Below are 15,738 nucleotides of genomic sequence, written 5' to 3'. Positions count from 1 at the left end.
GAAAAAGAGCAAATAATAGTATGCTTTGATCTGCATTCAAACTCCATAGTTCTTTCTCTGGATGTGGATAGCATTTTTGAGACTTTGGGAGATTAGCATTCATTCTTACAAGATTTTTGAGTTCCAAATTTTTCTCCCTCCCTCCCCTCCCCCTTTCTGAAAATGGTAGGCAATTTGATACAGTTTATACATATTGAAGTAGTGCAGTGAAACTCAGAATTGTATATAAGGATCCTTACCAGCTCCATCCTAACTTAGAAAGCCACATACATTTCCCAATTACTTTTTGATCTGCTTCTAGGGCAGCTCACTCATATTTGATATCTCTGTTCTGGAGCACTAGGGCTGTGGTGGACAGGGAAGGAAGGCATTTTTGCTGAGCTAGGACCTGAGCTGGATCTTGAAGGACAGAATGAGTGGAGGGGTAGGAAGGCCTTGAAGGTTGAGGTTGAGAATGTGGAGGAGGTAGCCTTAGCTGAGACTTAAACTTTACTTTCAGGGAGAGTTTGTTCCCTCTTCTATTTTGTCTTGTTCCACATGTTCCTTCTTTGTGAAACTGTCCCTCACTACTCCAGCTCCTCCTGTTCCCTTCTTTATCTCCTTTTCTGTTCTCTGGCCTCAGTCCTCACATCTGTGAAATAGGAATCATAACATTTACTCATGGCTGTTGTGAGGATCTATGAAGTAATATTATATATTAGAGTGCTTTGCCAGCCTTCCAGTACCATACATTTGAGAGGGGTATCTCAAAATGGCTCTCTGGCCATTTTCTCAGACTCTCTTAGCTCTGACATTATAAGATTCTACCTGTCAAGTAATTTGTGAGTAAGCCTTATCTCTTGCTCCCTCATGGCACTGAGGGCAAGGCTGGCCTTTGCAAAGGAGCTGGTTTATTGAGCTTTAAAATTTTAGAGTTGGAAAATGACCAACCCACTCATTTTCCCAATGAGAGCCCAATTTTGGCCCAGAGAAACGAAGTGACTTGTCGGAAGTCACCTAGATAAAAGGAGACAGAGGTGGGATTCAAACCCAGGTCCTCTGACTCTGAATCTCCTGCGCTTTTTACTCTACCACATTTCTGTACCCAGAGAGATGATTTCAAAGCCTCGACTCTAAAAATCTCTGATTCTTCTGAACCTTAGAGTTTTCATGAGGAAACTGAAGCCTAGAGAATAGGCAAAGCTGGGATTTGTTCCCTTTTTCCCTGACTCTAGTGCTCTTCCCATTACACCTCAGCTTTAAGTTGAGGGAAGTGACAGAGAGCTGGATTCCTCAGATGACCTCTCTCTCCCTTTTCACTCTACCCCACTCTTACTAAGTTGATAGGTTCCAGAGCTGGTGTGGGGAAGGGAGGGATAATCAGCTTTTTCCCTCCCTCCCACCCACCCTTGGGCCAGGCACCTAACTCATTCTCCTCTTCTTTCTCCTATCTCTCACCCTCAGTTCCCAGATATGGAGCATGGAGAATGGTATGGCTATCTGAACCGTGAGGGCAAGGTGGCTCTCAGCTTCAAGGGGGGACCCTTTAAAGGTGAGTGGAGAGGAGAAGGGGGGGATCGGGGTGCCAGAGGCAGGGCGGGCTGGGATGCCCCACATTTCCCTGCCCTGGGCTTTCCACGCAGGTTGCTTCCACGTGCCCAGGTGCCTCTATATGTGCGAGGAGCTACTCAAGGCCCTCCTGTTGGCCTCCTAGAGACCAGCGCCCGAGCATAGCGAAGAGCAGAGCCCTGGCCGAAACCGCACCCAGAGGACTCTGCCCGGGGGAACCCGAGGGGCCTCGGCTCCTCCTCTCAGTCCCCCCTTGAAACGCTTTAATAAAGTTTGACCAGCATCTCCAGGAGACTCCGCGTGTCTGTGGGGGGCGGGGCCCATCTGCGCACTGTGGCCGGGGAGGGGGGAGAAGGCGGGGCCTGAGGGGCCAGCAGGGAGCTAGCCAGGTGGCGGTGGGGGCGGGGGCGGTGGCGCCGGCCCGCCCAGCCCACCGGGCTTCCAACCACTCGGCCTCTGTAACCGCTCCTGCCCCGGAGCAGCCCAATGGTTCGGGGGGGATGGGGGTGGAGGGGTGGGGAAGTCGGAGTCTGGGGGAAGGATGAAGCGTTCAGCGTCGGGCTGCTGATTGGATAACACTTCCGCTGCGGGGCGGGAATCCACCGCGCTGCAGGCGATTGGGCGATGCTGCGAGAGGCGGAGACTGATTGGCTGAGGCCCGCCCCTTCCGTAAGTGCCTAGCAGCGGCCTGGATCCGTCGGCGGCGGCGGCGGCGGCTCGGAGCGCTCTAGTTGCCTCTCCTCACCAAACCTCAGCCCGGTTAGGTCCGCTTGAGTGTAAGCGCCATGAACATCCGCAACGCACGGGTAAGGGAGGGACGGGAATCAGGAGCCGAGGGGAAAGCAAGGAGGAAAAGGGCTCGGGCCGCGTGGATGTGGAGGGGCTGGCAGCTTGTGAGCGTGCGCATGCGTCAGTAAAGTGTCTTGAGGCGGGACTACTTCATTGGGGTGGAGCCATGGAGGGAAGGAGCCTGCCCTCGGAGGGCCGAGCTTTCAGGTGGGTGTGGACCCTGGAAGGAGTGACCTTCCTCCAGTCACAGGCCTTGGGCCTTAAGACCCTCTACTTTTTGGAGGGAAGAGAGGCATTTCATGTTTCTTCTCTTGTCCTCATTCCTATAAGTTTTATCTGCACCTGCACCCATAACACCCCACTCCCAACCCCATCGAACAATCTCTGCCCCCATGCTGGGGCTGGTGGGCCCTTGGCCTCCCCTAAGTATGTTTTTGGGGCTGTTAGGTGACAAAGTGGATACAGGGCCAAGCCTGGAGTCAGGCAGACTTCATCCTCCTGAGTTCAAATCTGGCCTCAGACACTTACTAGCTGTGTGACCCAGGGCAAGTCACTCCACCCTGTTTGCCTCAGTTCCTCAACTGTAAAATGAGCTGAAGAAGGAAATAGCAAACCACTCCTGTGTCTTTGCCAAGAAAACCCTAAACGGGGTCACAGAGAGTGGAATACAACTGAAAAATGACCGAACAACAGCAAAGTGTTTTTGGTGAGATCCCCAGGGACCAAAGTCCAGGAGTTGACACTTGATCTCTTTTCCCACCCCACAGCCAGAAGACCTGATGAATATGCAGCACTGTAACCTGCTGTGCCTTCCAGAAAACTATCAGATGAAATACTATTTCTACCACGGTCTGTCATGGCCTCAGGTGTGTGTTTGGGAGGGAATAGGGGAGGAGATGGGACTTTAGTGCTGAGTAGATTGGGATCCAGTGGGAAGGAGAGATCACATGTTTCAGGGATGGTAGAAAGAGCCTTGAATTGGAGACCTGGGTTAAAGCACTGCCTCTTCTATGGTCAATCTGTGTGTCCCTGGGCTAGTCACTTTCCTTCTCTGGAAGGGAAGTTTTCTTATCTGTAAAATAAGAATTCAATGGACTGGAGCAGGGAGGGGGGAACCTGCAGCCCCAAGGCCACATGTGGCCCTCTCGGTCCTCAAGTGTGGCTCTTTGACTGAATCCAAGCTTCACAGAACAAATCCCCTTAATAAAAGGCTTTGTTCTGTAAAACTTGGACTCACTCAAAAGGCCCCACCTGAGGACCTAGAAGGCCACATGTGGCTTCAAGGCTGTAGATTCCCCACCCCTGGGCTAGATGACCCTTTCAGGTCTGACATTCTATGATTCTCTGTATGGACAGGAATGTAGGGTTTGGGGTGAGATTTATTCTTTTATTTATTCTTTTTTCCATTCTCTTCCCTTCTCCACCTCCCCACTCCCCTGTAGCTCTCTTACATTGCTGAAGATGAGAATGGAAAGATTGTGGGCTATGTGCTGGCCAAGATGTGAGTTTTCTTCTTCATCCCTAATCCCCCCTTTCCCTCTATGGTTAAAGTCTCAGGCCCAGCTCCCATCACCCCTAGTCCCTGGTACTGACCCTTATACTTGTCCCCATGGTTCTCTAAGCCAGGCACTGAAGGTTCCTGACTGTTCTATGTACCTGTCAGCCCTAAGCCTCCATGTAGGACTTGTTCTCATAACAGTTGTTCGCTCCTGCTGATCAGGGTTCCCTGCTGCTATGGGAGTTCTCCAGAGGTACTCCCCTCTTAATACCCCTTGTATTTTGTTTGTTTGGCTGAACCTTATGCTCTGCTCTAAGTCTTCCCTTTAGCTCTCCTCTCTGGTGTCCTTCTTCAGAGTCTTCTCTACTAATTAAGCATTCAGCACGAATTAATGAGCACCCACTGTATGTTGGAAAGGGCTTTAATGGTAGTACCATGGAGGAAAGAGAAAAGATCAGGATCCAGCTCATATTTGTAAAAAGTACTCAGCACCGTGCCTAGCAATCTAGAAATGCTTGTTCCCCTTCCCCTCCTTTACCCCTTTGGGAACTGCCAGTTTACTTTCAGGGACAGGTATCAAACATGCAAACCAATCAACACACCTATGAGTGCTAGACTTCAGATCAAAACAGCAGATGTCCCCAGAGTTTTGGGCCTTAAGGTCGGACAAAATATGGATGCATGTTTTAGAGAAGAGGAGAGAGCATTCCAAAGAGAAGGTATCAAAGCAGGAATGAATGTGCAGAGGACTGTGCTAAAAATGTACACATATACACATATGTGTATAGATACATATATACACACATACATAGATGTGTGTGTGTGTTTCATAATTCCCATGAGGGAAATAATGAGTATTTACCAAGTTTACTGTATGCCAAGCATTGTGCTAAGGGTATTTCCCTTTATGTAATTATTTTCTCCCATCAGCCTATAAGGTCCCTGAGGGTAAGGACAGCTAGTTCACACAGCATGGGGCCTGTCTGGCACATACTGTTTTATCTAGCTTGGAGTTAGAATACAAATATGAATGAAACAATTTCTGCTTCCAAGGAGCTTACATTCTAATGTGGTGGTGACAAGTACGTATATACATGTGTATAGAGCTAGTGAAAAGGAATGTGTAAACGTACATACAAAGTGGAAAAACCCTTGGTAGGGGTAAGAATGAGCATCCCAGTAGTTGGGGGGATCAGGAGAAGCTTCCAGTAGACAAGGAGCTCTTAACTTTTTTGATGTGCATGACTCCTTGGGTAGACTGGTGAAGCCCAGGGATTCCTTCTCAGAATCATGTTTTTCAATGTCTAAATTAAAGTACATAGGGTTTCCAAAGAAACCAAGCATATTGAAATTCACTTATGAAAATATTGAACAAGTAAGATCCTGGACCCCTGGGAGGGTAGAGGAAAGAGGCAAGGACCTAGGACAGAGTCTTGTAGAACACCCACAGTTGGGTAGTCTGGTGGGGGGGGAATGGGGGGGAGGGAAGCTGGCCAAGGACACTGAGGCAGAAACAATGGGGGAGAACCAGGAGAGAGCAGTATCATGAAAATCTAGAAAGGAGAAGATACCCAACAGAAGGTGAGAGATCACCAGTGTCAAATGCAGCAAAGAGGGCAAGAATTAGGACTTTTGAAAGGGCCATCAGCTTGTGCAGTGAAGAGAGGGTGGCTTCACTTAACATCCCACATCTGTGTTCTTCTGAGCCAGTCATGTGTTTCTGTACTCACAAGCACATTTCTAACTATGCCTCATCTTCCATTTCTTCCTTTATGGCCCTAGGGAGGAAGATCCAGATGATGTCCCCCATGGACATATCACATCCTTGGTATGTAGACCCCTTTCTTTCAGTACCTCAGGCCTAGGACTGGAATTTCTGCCTCAGGGGTAAACGGGAGTATGGACTCAGCTGATAGGTCCTGTTCTTTTCCCCTCACAACCCCTCAATTGTGATTACTCTCTTTCAAACTCTTAGGCTGTAAAGCGGTCCCACCGCCGACTAGGTCTAGCACAGAAGCTTATGGACCAGGCCTCAAGGGCCATGATTGAAAACTTCAATGCAAAATATGTCTCCCTGCATGTCAGAAAAAGGTGAGAGCCAGGAGCAGAGGATGGAGTGAAGAAGAACAAATGTAGTCTCTGATTCAAAGGGGGAGTGTTAAGTCAGGAGGAAGATAGAAGGCTCAGTGAACAGGGCCCAGTGTAAGCAGTGAGGCCTGGGTGTCATCCTGGGAGGCAGGAATGTGTCAGTACTGTCAGATTGGTCTGCGTAGGGGAGGGGGGGGCAGGGGGAGGTTTTGAAGTGGGAGGCAAAGGTCTTGGTTTGCGGTGAGGAGTGGAGAGGTGGCTGTGTTGGGAGGTGGGGTTGGGGGGTGGGGGGAGGGCGCAGTGTTGACTTTCTTCCCTTCTAAATTCTGCTCTTTGTTGTCTTACAGTAACCGGGCAGCTCTGCATCTGTATTCCAACACACTTAACTTTCAGTAAGTCATCCCAGGCCCTCCTGAGGGAGATGGGAAGGCCTGGGCCAGCACTAGGCAAGGTGGGGCATAAGTGAGGGGGAGACCAGGAAAAGACTCCTAATCCTCTGACCTTCCATATGGCTGGAGTAAAAAAAAACCAACAACAACAAGAACAACAAAAAACTGCTTGGAGCCCATTTGGCTGCAGTACAAATGTTGCTGGCCAGCGCAGACGTACTCCCATTCCCACAAAGAGATTGGAGGGGGGATCGTACAGAGAGATCACGAAGAGCTGGGAAACCTGGGTTCTCACTCCACCTGGGCCACTTTAGTTCAGTGACCTTTGGACAAATCCTTCCCTGCCTCTGGGCTTCGTTCTCCTCATCTGTACCATGAGATAGTTGGAGTCAGTGACTTCTGAGCTCACTTCTCATGCTTATGTTCAGCATGATGAAACCAAGAGACCATTGGTTTTTGGAGTCAGGAGAACTTGAGTTAAATGCCTGCCTCGGACACTTACTTGCTTTGTACCCCTGGACAAGTGTCTGAGCCTCAGTTTCCTCATCTGTAAAGTGGGGCTGCCTGCCTCACCAGGCTGCTGTGAAGAGAGTTTGGAATCCTTCAAGTGCCGTAGAAATGTGAATGATGTGGATGGTGAATGACGATCCAGCTTTGGTATGTGTGGGGTCTTTGGTATGTGGAAATGTGTTGTGGGGAGCTTTCTCAGGGCAGGGTGACAGCTGCGTTGTGCTCCTCGTGTTTCTTTGTAACTCCCTGCAAGAGTGATCTTAGTGATGCTTGCTGGGCAGAGGGATGACCTCTAAACTGCTCCAAATAGACTGATGCCTGTTGGGTGGTGGTGGTGGTGAACTGGAAAGGCAGAGCCAGGTGGGGGAAGCCTGGCGGGAGGGTCTTAGGGCAAAGCTTGAGGAGAAACCGAAAGCCGGGAGTCCCAGGAATATGGTACTCCGGCCACTGCTTCCTGGACGGCTCTGATTACCAGGGAGGTCTTTATGATTGAGCTAGAATTGATCTTCCTCTACTGTCTTCTCTGGTGCTCTTAGATCTGCCCTTTGAGAAGAAGCCAGTCTACATGACTGCCCCCCAGGCACTTGGATGTGGCTACCATTTTCCATCCTCCCTCCCTCCCTCCCCCCAGGCTTCTTTTCTGTAGCTAAATTTAGGGGCTAGCTGCTAAGTTCACAGTCAGCAGCCCCCTTGTCATCCTAATGGAGATCCACCTTGACTACATTGTTCCTAAAGTTCAGCCCCTAGACCAGATATATTCCAGGTGTGATCAGATCATAGGTCAGGACTAGGGAACCTGTGCTGAGCTAAGTAAGGGAGGAAGGGGAGGGGAAGAGAATAAGTATTTTTATAGCACATACTATGTACCAGGCACTGTGCTTAGCACACATTTCATCTTCACAATAGCCCTGGGAATAGGCGCTTGTTATCCCCTTTTACAGATGAGGAAACTGAGGCAGAGGTTAAGTGACTTGCCCTGGCTCCTGCAGCTAGTAAGTGTCCAAGGTGGAAATTGAACCCAGGGGTTCCTGACTCCAGACTCAGTGCTCAGTACATGGTGGCACCACCCAGCTGCCTAAGGGGGAGTGGGAGGGAGGGGTTTTCTGTTGGTGGTTTGAGAAATGTGAGCTGTGCTTAGCTCTCTAAGCTATTCCTTGGAGACCCTTCAGCACCCATGACTGTAATTTGTCTTCATCTGAAGTTGAGAACCACTGTCTTCTGGGAACTTACAGTCTTCTGCACCTCTCCCCCCAACTTTCCCTTTGATTTTCTCTCCTTGGCAATTGCAAAATATACTTGTGCCTGGATCCAAAATCATGTTGTTGGGCTCTGTTCTCACATGGCGAGAGAGAGAGAGAAGGGAGACCAGGGAGAATTCCTCCCGCCATGCTCCCTTTCTCCCCTTCCCTATTCTCTTTTCAAGGATTAGTGAGGTGGAGCCCAAATATTATGCTGATGGAGAAGACGCCTATGCTATGAAGCGGGATCTGACTCAGATGGCTGAAGAGGTAAGCTACCCTGAGGTTGGTAGAGGGCAGTCTTAGGGCTTTGCTGCAACCCTAGCCGGGGGTTAGGGGGAGGAGACCCCAGATTTTATTTTTGTTTTTGTTTTTTAAGGCAGTTGGGGTTAAGTGACTTGCCTAGGGTCACACAGCTAGTAAGTGTCAAGTGTTTGGTCTGAGGCTGGAGTTGAACTCGGGTCCTCCTGACTTCAGGGCCGGTGGTCTATCCACTATACCACCTAGCTGCCCCCCCCCCCAGCAAAGATTTTAAAGACTCCTTGGGGTCCACACAGTGGGATAGAGTGTTTTAAGATTTGGGAGACTTGGGGCCTAGACCTGGCTCTGTTATTACTTATTAGCTATGTGATCTTGGTAAGGAACCTTGCTCCTGTGGGCCGTAATGTGTGTGAAATGATTGGGTTTGGGTTTGGGCTAGATAAACTGAGGTCTCTTCCAGCTCTGACCCTTTATGACAAAAGAAACAGGTACAACTTGGCTCTCTGACAAAGTAAGGGACTTCCCTGAAGGGGAAGGAAATGGAGGAAGACAGGTACCGGGCTTGGTCCCTGGTCCAGCGTGGAGGCCCATGGTGGATGCCTGTGGCAAGAGCAATCCCTTCAAGCAGTTCTTAACTTGGGGTCTGTGGGCGGCTTTCAGGGGGTTGGCAGACTTGGACAGGGAGGGGAGGAAAATGACTGTCTTTATTTTCACTTACTTTTAACAGAAATGTAGCATTTCCTTCAATTTTTTAAAACTTGTGATTGACAGAAGTGTTCCATTAAGTTTTCTCAGACTGCCAAAAAAAGATTTGGAACCCCTGCCCTAAAGGATGGTTAGCACAAGTCTGAGGGTAAAGCACGTATATATGTCCAGCTCGAGTACACTGGCAGGTGGGACTGTCCCTGGAGGGGGTTGGGCCTGGACCTGAGATAGGGCCTGTAAGAAAGGCCTTTACTTAGATGGATAGTTTGTGCAAGTTTACAAATTGCTTTTACCTCCTTTATCTTCATTTACTCCTTGGGACAGGTCTGTGAGGGAGGCAGGCAGGGCAGGCATTATTGTCCCCATTTTACAGATGAGGAAACTGAGGCCCAGAGAGGTGAAAGGACGTGCCTAAGGTCACAGCGGCAGAGCCAGGACTAGAACCCAGGTCTCCTGACTCCCTCCTGGTCCGGTGCTCTTTCCACTATGCCACATTGCCTCTTCCTAGAGACACAGAATAGTCTCTCTGTTTCCTCCTGATTCTCTGTTTCCCCCTTTTCCCCCCCTCTTCTGTCCTCTCACTGTCCATCTGTTCCTCCACCTGTCCGTCTACTTGCTCGTCCTTTCACCCCCATGGTAGCTGAGGAAGCAACTGGAGGTGAAGGAGAAAGGCAAACATCTGGTGCTGGCCTCCCTGGAGAACAAGATGGATCCCAAAGCCAACCATGTGGGTGACTGCTGCCGTGAGGAGAAGGGCCTAGGCCCCACAGCCGAGGACAGCAGCGGCGGTGACAGCAAAGACCTTAGCGAGGTCAGCGAGACCACGGAGAGCACTGATGTCAAGGACAGCTCAGAGGCCTCTGACTCAGCTTCCTAGAGTCCCCAGGCTGGGATTCTGCTGTCATAAGCAACCCCCATCTCTGTATCTCTCTTCTCCTTGTTCCCCATCAGTTCTTCCAATTAAATAATTTGGGGCCTTGGGGGCTGTGGATTTCTGTGAGCCAGTGCTACTTTGCCTTTGTTAGGGGATGGGGCGGGGAGGGAGAGAGAGAGAGTGTGCGTGCGTGCGTGCGTGCGTGCATGCGTGCGTGCGTGTGTGTGTGTGTGTGTGTGTTGTGGGGGGGGAGTGAATTTGGAGGTCCTGCACTTGTGTTTACAAGAAACAGCTTCAGAATACAAGACAGAGGAGGGCTTTAGATGACCAGCTCAGTGAGTCAGCCGTGATGTGGCAGTCCCCAAATTCAGTGCTCTTTTAGTCTGCATTTGAGAGGCCTGGGATTTGAAATGAGGGAGGAGATAGTTCGGCTCTTCCTTGGCTGGAGGCAAACATAGCTAGAGCACAGTGGGCCGTGCCAAGCACTTCATTTTAGAAAGGGCATTGACAGATGAAGAGACGGTGTGATGCAGTGGTTAGAGAGCTGGCCAGGCATCCCCAGGTTCAAATTTTGCCTCTTGACATACTGGTTTTGTAAGCCTGGGGAAATCAGTAAGCCTGCAACTTCTCAGTGCCCTTGCTAATTCACTGAGACTGTAAGTTAAAGTGAAGGTGCCAACCTGCATTGGCAGAGAGAGCTTCCTCACCCAGGGCTTCTGAAATCAAAAGCCCTGTCACTAAGTTCTCTCTCCAGTTGTCCCCTATGCCTGGAACACTCTCCCTCCTCCCCTTGAACTACCAACCTTTCCAACTTTAACGTTCAATGGACATTTATTAAGTGCCTACTGTGTGCCAGACACTGTCCTAAGTACTAGGGTTATAAAGAGGCAAAAGGTAGGCCCTGCCCTCAAGGAACTTAACATCTGAAGGGGAATATATATATGAAGGGACAAACCAACGTGTACAAACAAGTCCTATACCGGATAAATGGGAAATAAAGACCAGAGGGAAGGCTTACCGTAGGGGCTAGTGTTTTAGTTGGCACTTAAAGTTGGGGAGGTTGGTAGTTCAAGGGGAGGAGGGAGAGTGTTCCAGGCATAGGGGATGACCGGAGAACTGGAGCTGAGAGACGGTCTTATCAGAATAGCCAGGATGCCGGAGTCATTGAGCCAGAGTACGTGTTGGGGAGCAAGGGTAAGAAACCTGGAGGGGACTGGGTGATGAAGGGTTTTGAATGCCAAACAGCACTTTGTACTTGATCCGGGAGGCGATGGGAAGCCTCTGGAGTTTATGGGGGGGGGTTGGGGGTGGGGAGGTGTGTGACATGATTGGACTTAACGCTTTAGGAAAAATCATCTAGTGGCTGAATGGAGGACAGATGGAAGTGGGGAAAGACTTGAGGCAGGCAGACCCACCGGCAGGTTATTGCAGTAATCCAGAAGTTGAGGGCTTGCACCAGGGTAGGGGCCCATTGGAGAGATGTTGCAAAGGTGAAATCAGCAGCCATGGCAACAGATGGATAAGGGGGAGGGGGGTGAGGAGATGAGGTGAGGATGACTCCTAGGTTGTGAGTCTGAGGGACTTGGAGAGGATGGTGCTACTCTCTGCAGAAATAGGGTAAGTAGTAGAATTTATTGATTTATTGAAGGAACTAGAGCTGTGGTTAATTTGGTGAAGGGAAAATGTAGGGGCCCGTGAAAGCTGACAAAAGTATCTGAAGGGCTGGCATGTGGATTTAGAATTAGGAATAATCAGTTGTTGAGAGGCGGATCTTGGCTCAACATAAACAAATTTTCCTAAGCTCTTCCTGAGCTCTGAGGCCCCTAAATCTATGACTGTAAGAGCTGGCCCAAAGTGGAATATTTTGCCTCTGGAGGGCGTGAATAGGAGGCTGAGTGACCACCTGTTCTTGGTCTTGTATAGGAGATTTCTGTTCATACATGGACTACATGGCCTCTGATAAATCTGTGACTCAGGTGGGCAGCTGATGTGACGTTCCAAATTTGCTATCAAGCTGGGATCCTTGCCAGGTGACCGATGAGAATGGATGCCCCAGTCTGGCCTGGTTTGGAGACTACCTCTCTCCCAGGAACCTGTTACCCAAGTGTCCTGTTTCTCTGCCCTGACTTACTTGGAGGAAGCCACAGTCCTCGACAAAGACTGGGGCTGGATAAATAGATCTGAGAATCATCTGTGTAGAGATGATCATTGAATTCATGGAAACAAATGAAATCATCCATAGTGGAGGTGCTCTCTGCTCAGAGATAACTGAATCCAGGAAAGCTGACGAGACCACTGAACTTGGACCACCATCCTTCCAGATCCTGTAGATTCACAACCTCAAAGTTACACTTGATTTCTCAACCTCGTACCACATAGCCATTCAGCTGTCAACCTGCCCTGCATCTCTGTAACTAGCACCCTCCTCTCTATACTCACATGCCTATTACCCTATTTCACAAGGCTGGATTATCGCAGCAGCCTCCTATCTGGACTCCCTTGGTTTCATTTTATTCCCCTTCTCTTCCACACGTCTTCATTTTTGTTCAGTCATTTTCAGTTGTCTGTGACCCCATTTGGGTTTTTTTTGGGGGGGGGCAAGGATACTGGAGTGGTTTGCCATTTCCTTCTCCAGCTCACTTTACAGATGAGGAAACTGAGGCAAACAGGGTGAAGTGACTTGCCCAGGGTCACACAATTAGTGTCTGAAGCTGGATTTGAACTTCGGTCTTCCTGACTCCGAGGCTGGTCTTCTATACACTGCCCCATACATCTTCACCATCATTGCCCGAATAAGAATAATCTTAAGCCACAGGTCTGATTGTGTCAGTTCTGTGCTCAAAAAGCTTCACTTGATGGGGCAGCTAGGTGGCGCAGTGGATAGAGCACCGGCTCTGGAGTCAGGGTGGACCTGTGTTCAAATCCTGGCCTCGGACACATGACACTCACTAGCTGTGTGACCCTGGGCAAGTCACTTAACCCCATTGCCTAGCAAAAACCAAAAAAAAAAAAAAAAGCTTCACTTGACTCTTTTGCCTCCAAGATAAAATATAAGCTCTTCAGCTGGCCTTCAAAGTCCTCCACAATCTGCCTCCAGCCTCCCATTCTAGGCTTGCTGCACACTCCTCTATTTCTAAAGCTGTCCCAAAGTGTGCAAGTGGAGAGTTCTTCCTCTTGGGACGGGGCTTTTTTTTTTTTTTTTTTTTTTTTTGCGGGAGGAGTGGGGGCACTAGTTGGACTAACTGGCTCCTAAGGTCTGTTTCAGCCCAGATTCTCTGATATTGAACAATCCCCCTTCAAGGCTCATTTTAGGTGTTCTATCTCTATAGTTCTGTCTCCTCTCTTTCTTCTAATTATCTTATGTGTATCTACGTTCATTATCTTTTCCGTAGAACGTAAGCTCTAGGAGGGCCGGGACGGTTTCTTTTTTGTCTCTGTCTCCAGCACTCATCACAATGCTTGGAGTGGGGAAGATTAGTAAATGCTTGCTGAATTCAATTGACTTGGCTGGTATGTCCATTCTAGGGGACACTGTGTCCCCACCCAAAGCAAGTTCCTGTTGCTCTTTTGAAATGCATTCCTTCTTGGGAAGACTAAGGGGTCTGATGGAATGATAACTTTTCCAGGAGGAAAATGGCCCAGGAGGCTTCTGGTCCTGGCTCGGGACGCCCTTGGCCAGTCCCTTTCCTCTCTGGGGCTCAGTCTCCTAATCAATCAGAGTATTGGACTTGACCGTCTCAACACCTAAAGGATGGAAACCATAGCACGGGAATCGGCCTCCAATGGGCTTCTGTTCGGGGCCTCCCAGGGTCCGGGGTGATTGACGGACCATCAGGATGATCGACGGACCATCGGGGTGATTGACTGGCCTTAGCTTCAGCCGGAAAGCCCGCCTCCCTCTGCTGTTTCCCCGCCCTTCCAGGCCACACCCGTCTCCGATTGGCTCAGGCCGGCCATTGTGCGGTTGAGCGGCGGGGCCGCGTGGGGGCCTCGGGGATTGGCTGAGCGCCCTGGGGCTGGAGTTGAGCCCCGGCCCCTGCTTCCCGCCCCTGCCCCCTGGCGTCCTGCGCCTGGACCCCAGGAGCCGTCGGGCAATCGAGGCATGGCTGGGGTGCAGCGGATCAGCCTCTCCGAGGCCTTGGACTTGGGGCCCAGTTGGCGCCACGCGTGCCACGCGCTGCTCTACGCGCCAGACCCGGGTCGCCTGTTCGGCTGCATCCCGCTGAGATACGCGGTGCTGGTGAGGGGGCGACGGACCGGGATCCCCGCGACCATCCCCACGGGGATCCTGGGGGCGCAGGGAGGAGGGGTGGCGGGCGGGGATCGCGGGGGGTCCCTGCTAACCCTGCACTCCTTCTTGGCAGATGCAGATGCGCTTTGACGGGCGGCTCGGCTTTCCGGGCGGCTTCGTGGATCCCCAGGACGGCAGTCTGGAGGCGGGCCTGAACCGGGAGCTGCTGGAGGAGCTGGGCGAGGGGGCGGCTGCCTTCAGCCTGGGCCCGGGAGACTACCGGAGCTCCCACGCCACGGCCTCCCCCCCGCCCCGCGTCGTGGCCCACTTCTACGTCAAGCAGCTGACGCTGGACCAGGTGCTGGCGCTGGAAGCAGGTGCCCACCGTGCCAAGGACCACGGGCTAGAGGTGAGCGAAGTGCGATCCCTTCCCTCGTGGGGTACCCCTCCCCTCCCTTCCCTCCCCCCTCTCCCCCTTCTCCCTGTCTTGGCCTATCGGGAACTCAGCCCCACGTCTTACAGCTGCCTGCTCCAGCTGAAAGACCCCTTTCCTCGGGTCACCCCGGGCTCAAGGACAGACTACCCTTCTGGCAACTCATCTTCATTTTTTCCATTCACCCCACCACCACCTTCATGGGTGCCTTTCCGGGCTCGAGGTAGAAGGCAGATCCCTTAACCCTAGCCCCTCCCCTCTGTCAAATTCCTAGCGTGCACAGTAGCCTCTCAGTTGCCTGTAGGAACCAGCTTTCTATTCTCACTCGTTTCTCCCTAGTCCTGGCTCTTATTCCATTTCCCCTGGCCTGCGGCTGTAGCCCTTCTAACCAGTCTTGTCACCTTCAATCCTTCCTCCCCTCCAGGCCATCCTGCATTTGGTGCCACAGTAAATCTAAGGATTGACTGCACACCCCTACTCAAAGGGCCTCCTCCCATTGCCTCCCAAAGAAAGTTCAGATGGCCTGGAATCCAGGGCCCTCTATGATCTCATTTCCAACCTGCCTTTTCAGCTGAACTCATTTCCCTCACCCCAGCCTGCATGCTCATTTGATATACATTCCCCCTTCTAATCATTCATAACCTCCCTGACACCTCTCAGCCCTGTCTGTCCTGCCGTCTCTGGCTACTCTGGATTTTCGGGGAAGGAACCTTACAGATTGGTCGTCTAGTCCAACCTTTACAAAAGCCAGAGAATAGTGACTTGTGCAACATCCCAAAGATATTAAGGGCAGAGCAGAGATTTGAACCCAGGCCCTCTGACCCTAAATTCATTGTTCCTTTGCAGTACAATATTGCCTGGTTCTTCAGGTAACTCTTGTCCATTCAGGGTCAGACAATACCTGTTATCTTTGCCTAGGAGTTGGATTTGCCATGCTGGAAGCTCTCCAGGTCAGGGAATGGGGTCTTTCCCGCTCCCTGGGGATTCCCCTAGTAGCCAGCACAGGTATCAGAGAAATGCTTTACTCCAAACAGAGGTTGAACCTGTCAGAAATAATTGTATACCGGGTGGTCTCAGATTCAGTGGGCATTTATTAAACATCATTGATGTCATGGGCATTGTGCTAGATCCTGAGGGCACATAGGCAAAAAAAAAAAAAAAAAAAAAAAGGGAG

General features: G+C 50.7%; 3 protein-coding genes across 5 annotated transcripts in view; all 3 read left to right on the top strand.

Moving 5' to 3' along the window:
• RENBP (renin binding protein) overlaps window positions 1–1,835 on the top strand; it is a 6,637-nt gene extending 4,802 nt beyond the window's left edge. The window contains exons 10-11 of the mRNA XM_027845787.1: window positions 1,444–1,531; window positions 1,623–1,835. Coding sequence (XP_027701588.1) covers window positions 1,444–1,531; window positions 1,623–1,693 — 159 coding nt within the window. The 3' untranslated portion in view covers window positions 1,694–1,835. The remainder of the gene's footprint in view (window positions 1–1,443; window positions 1,532–1,622) is intronic.
• Window positions 1,836–2,218: 383 nt separating this feature from the next.
• Window positions 2,219–10,026, top strand: NAA10 (N(alpha)-acetyltransferase 10, NatA catalytic subunit). Of its 3 annotated transcripts, none has more exons than XM_027845818.1 (8): window positions 2,219–2,324; window positions 3,105–3,203; window positions 3,780–3,838; window positions 5,618–5,663; window positions 5,811–5,926; window positions 6,271–6,315; window positions 8,246–8,330; window positions 9,667–10,026. In XM_027845818.1, exons 2-8 carry the CDS (start codon window positions 3,117–3,119, stop codon window positions 9,901–9,903), a joined length of 675 nt encoding a protein of 224 aa, XP_027701619.1. In that variant the 5' UTR covers window positions 2,219–2,324; window positions 3,105–3,116; the 3' UTR covers window positions 9,904–10,026. The 3 variants fall into 3 exon arrangements, with proteins under 3 accessions (XP_027701619.1, XP_027701618.1, XP_027701620.1); XM_027845817.1 differs by having other exon boundaries at window positions 2,219–2,354; XM_027845819.1 differs by lacking the exon at window positions 9,667–10,026 and adding an exon at window positions 9,400–9,660 and having other exon boundaries at window positions 2,219–2,354.
• A 3,844-nt stretch (window positions 10,027–13,870) lies between these two features.
• Window positions 13,871–15,738, top strand: part of NUDT16 (nudix hydrolase 16) — a 15,765-nt gene continuing 13,897 nt past the window's right edge. The window contains exons 1-2 of the mRNA XM_027845768.1: window positions 13,871–14,140; window positions 14,265–14,540. Coding sequence (XP_027701569.1) covers window positions 14,003–14,140; window positions 14,265–14,540 — 414 coding nt within the window. The 5' untranslated portion in view covers window positions 13,871–14,002. The remainder of the gene's footprint in view (window positions 14,141–14,264; window positions 14,541–15,738) is intronic.

The sequence above is a fragment of the Vombatus ursinus genome, unplaced genomic scaffold (assembly GCF_900497805.2).
Source record: "Vombatus ursinus unplaced genomic scaffold, bare-nosed wombat genome assembly UNPS02015024.1, whole genome shotgun sequence".
Taxonomy (NCBI): domain Eukaryota; kingdom Metazoa; phylum Chordata; class Mammalia; order Diprotodontia; family Vombatidae; genus Vombatus; species Vombatus ursinus.
Note: the sequence above shows the minus strand (reverse complement) of the source record. Positions and strands in the feature narration are given on the sequence as shown.

Excerpts from the sequence above, each read along its gene's own strand:
- NAA10 (XM_027845817.1), top strand. The coding sequence starts at position 2,334 with ATGAACATCCGCAACGCACGG. Across the intron at positions 3,839-5,617 it reads GGCTATGTGCTGGCCAAGAT|GGAGGAAGATCCAGATGATG; the intron begins GTGAGTTTTCTT and ends TTATGGCCCTAG. Across the intron at positions 6,316-8,245 it reads TCCAACACACTTAACTTTCA|GATTAGTGAGGTGGAGCCCA; the intron begins GTAAGTCATCCC and ends TCTCTTTTCAAG.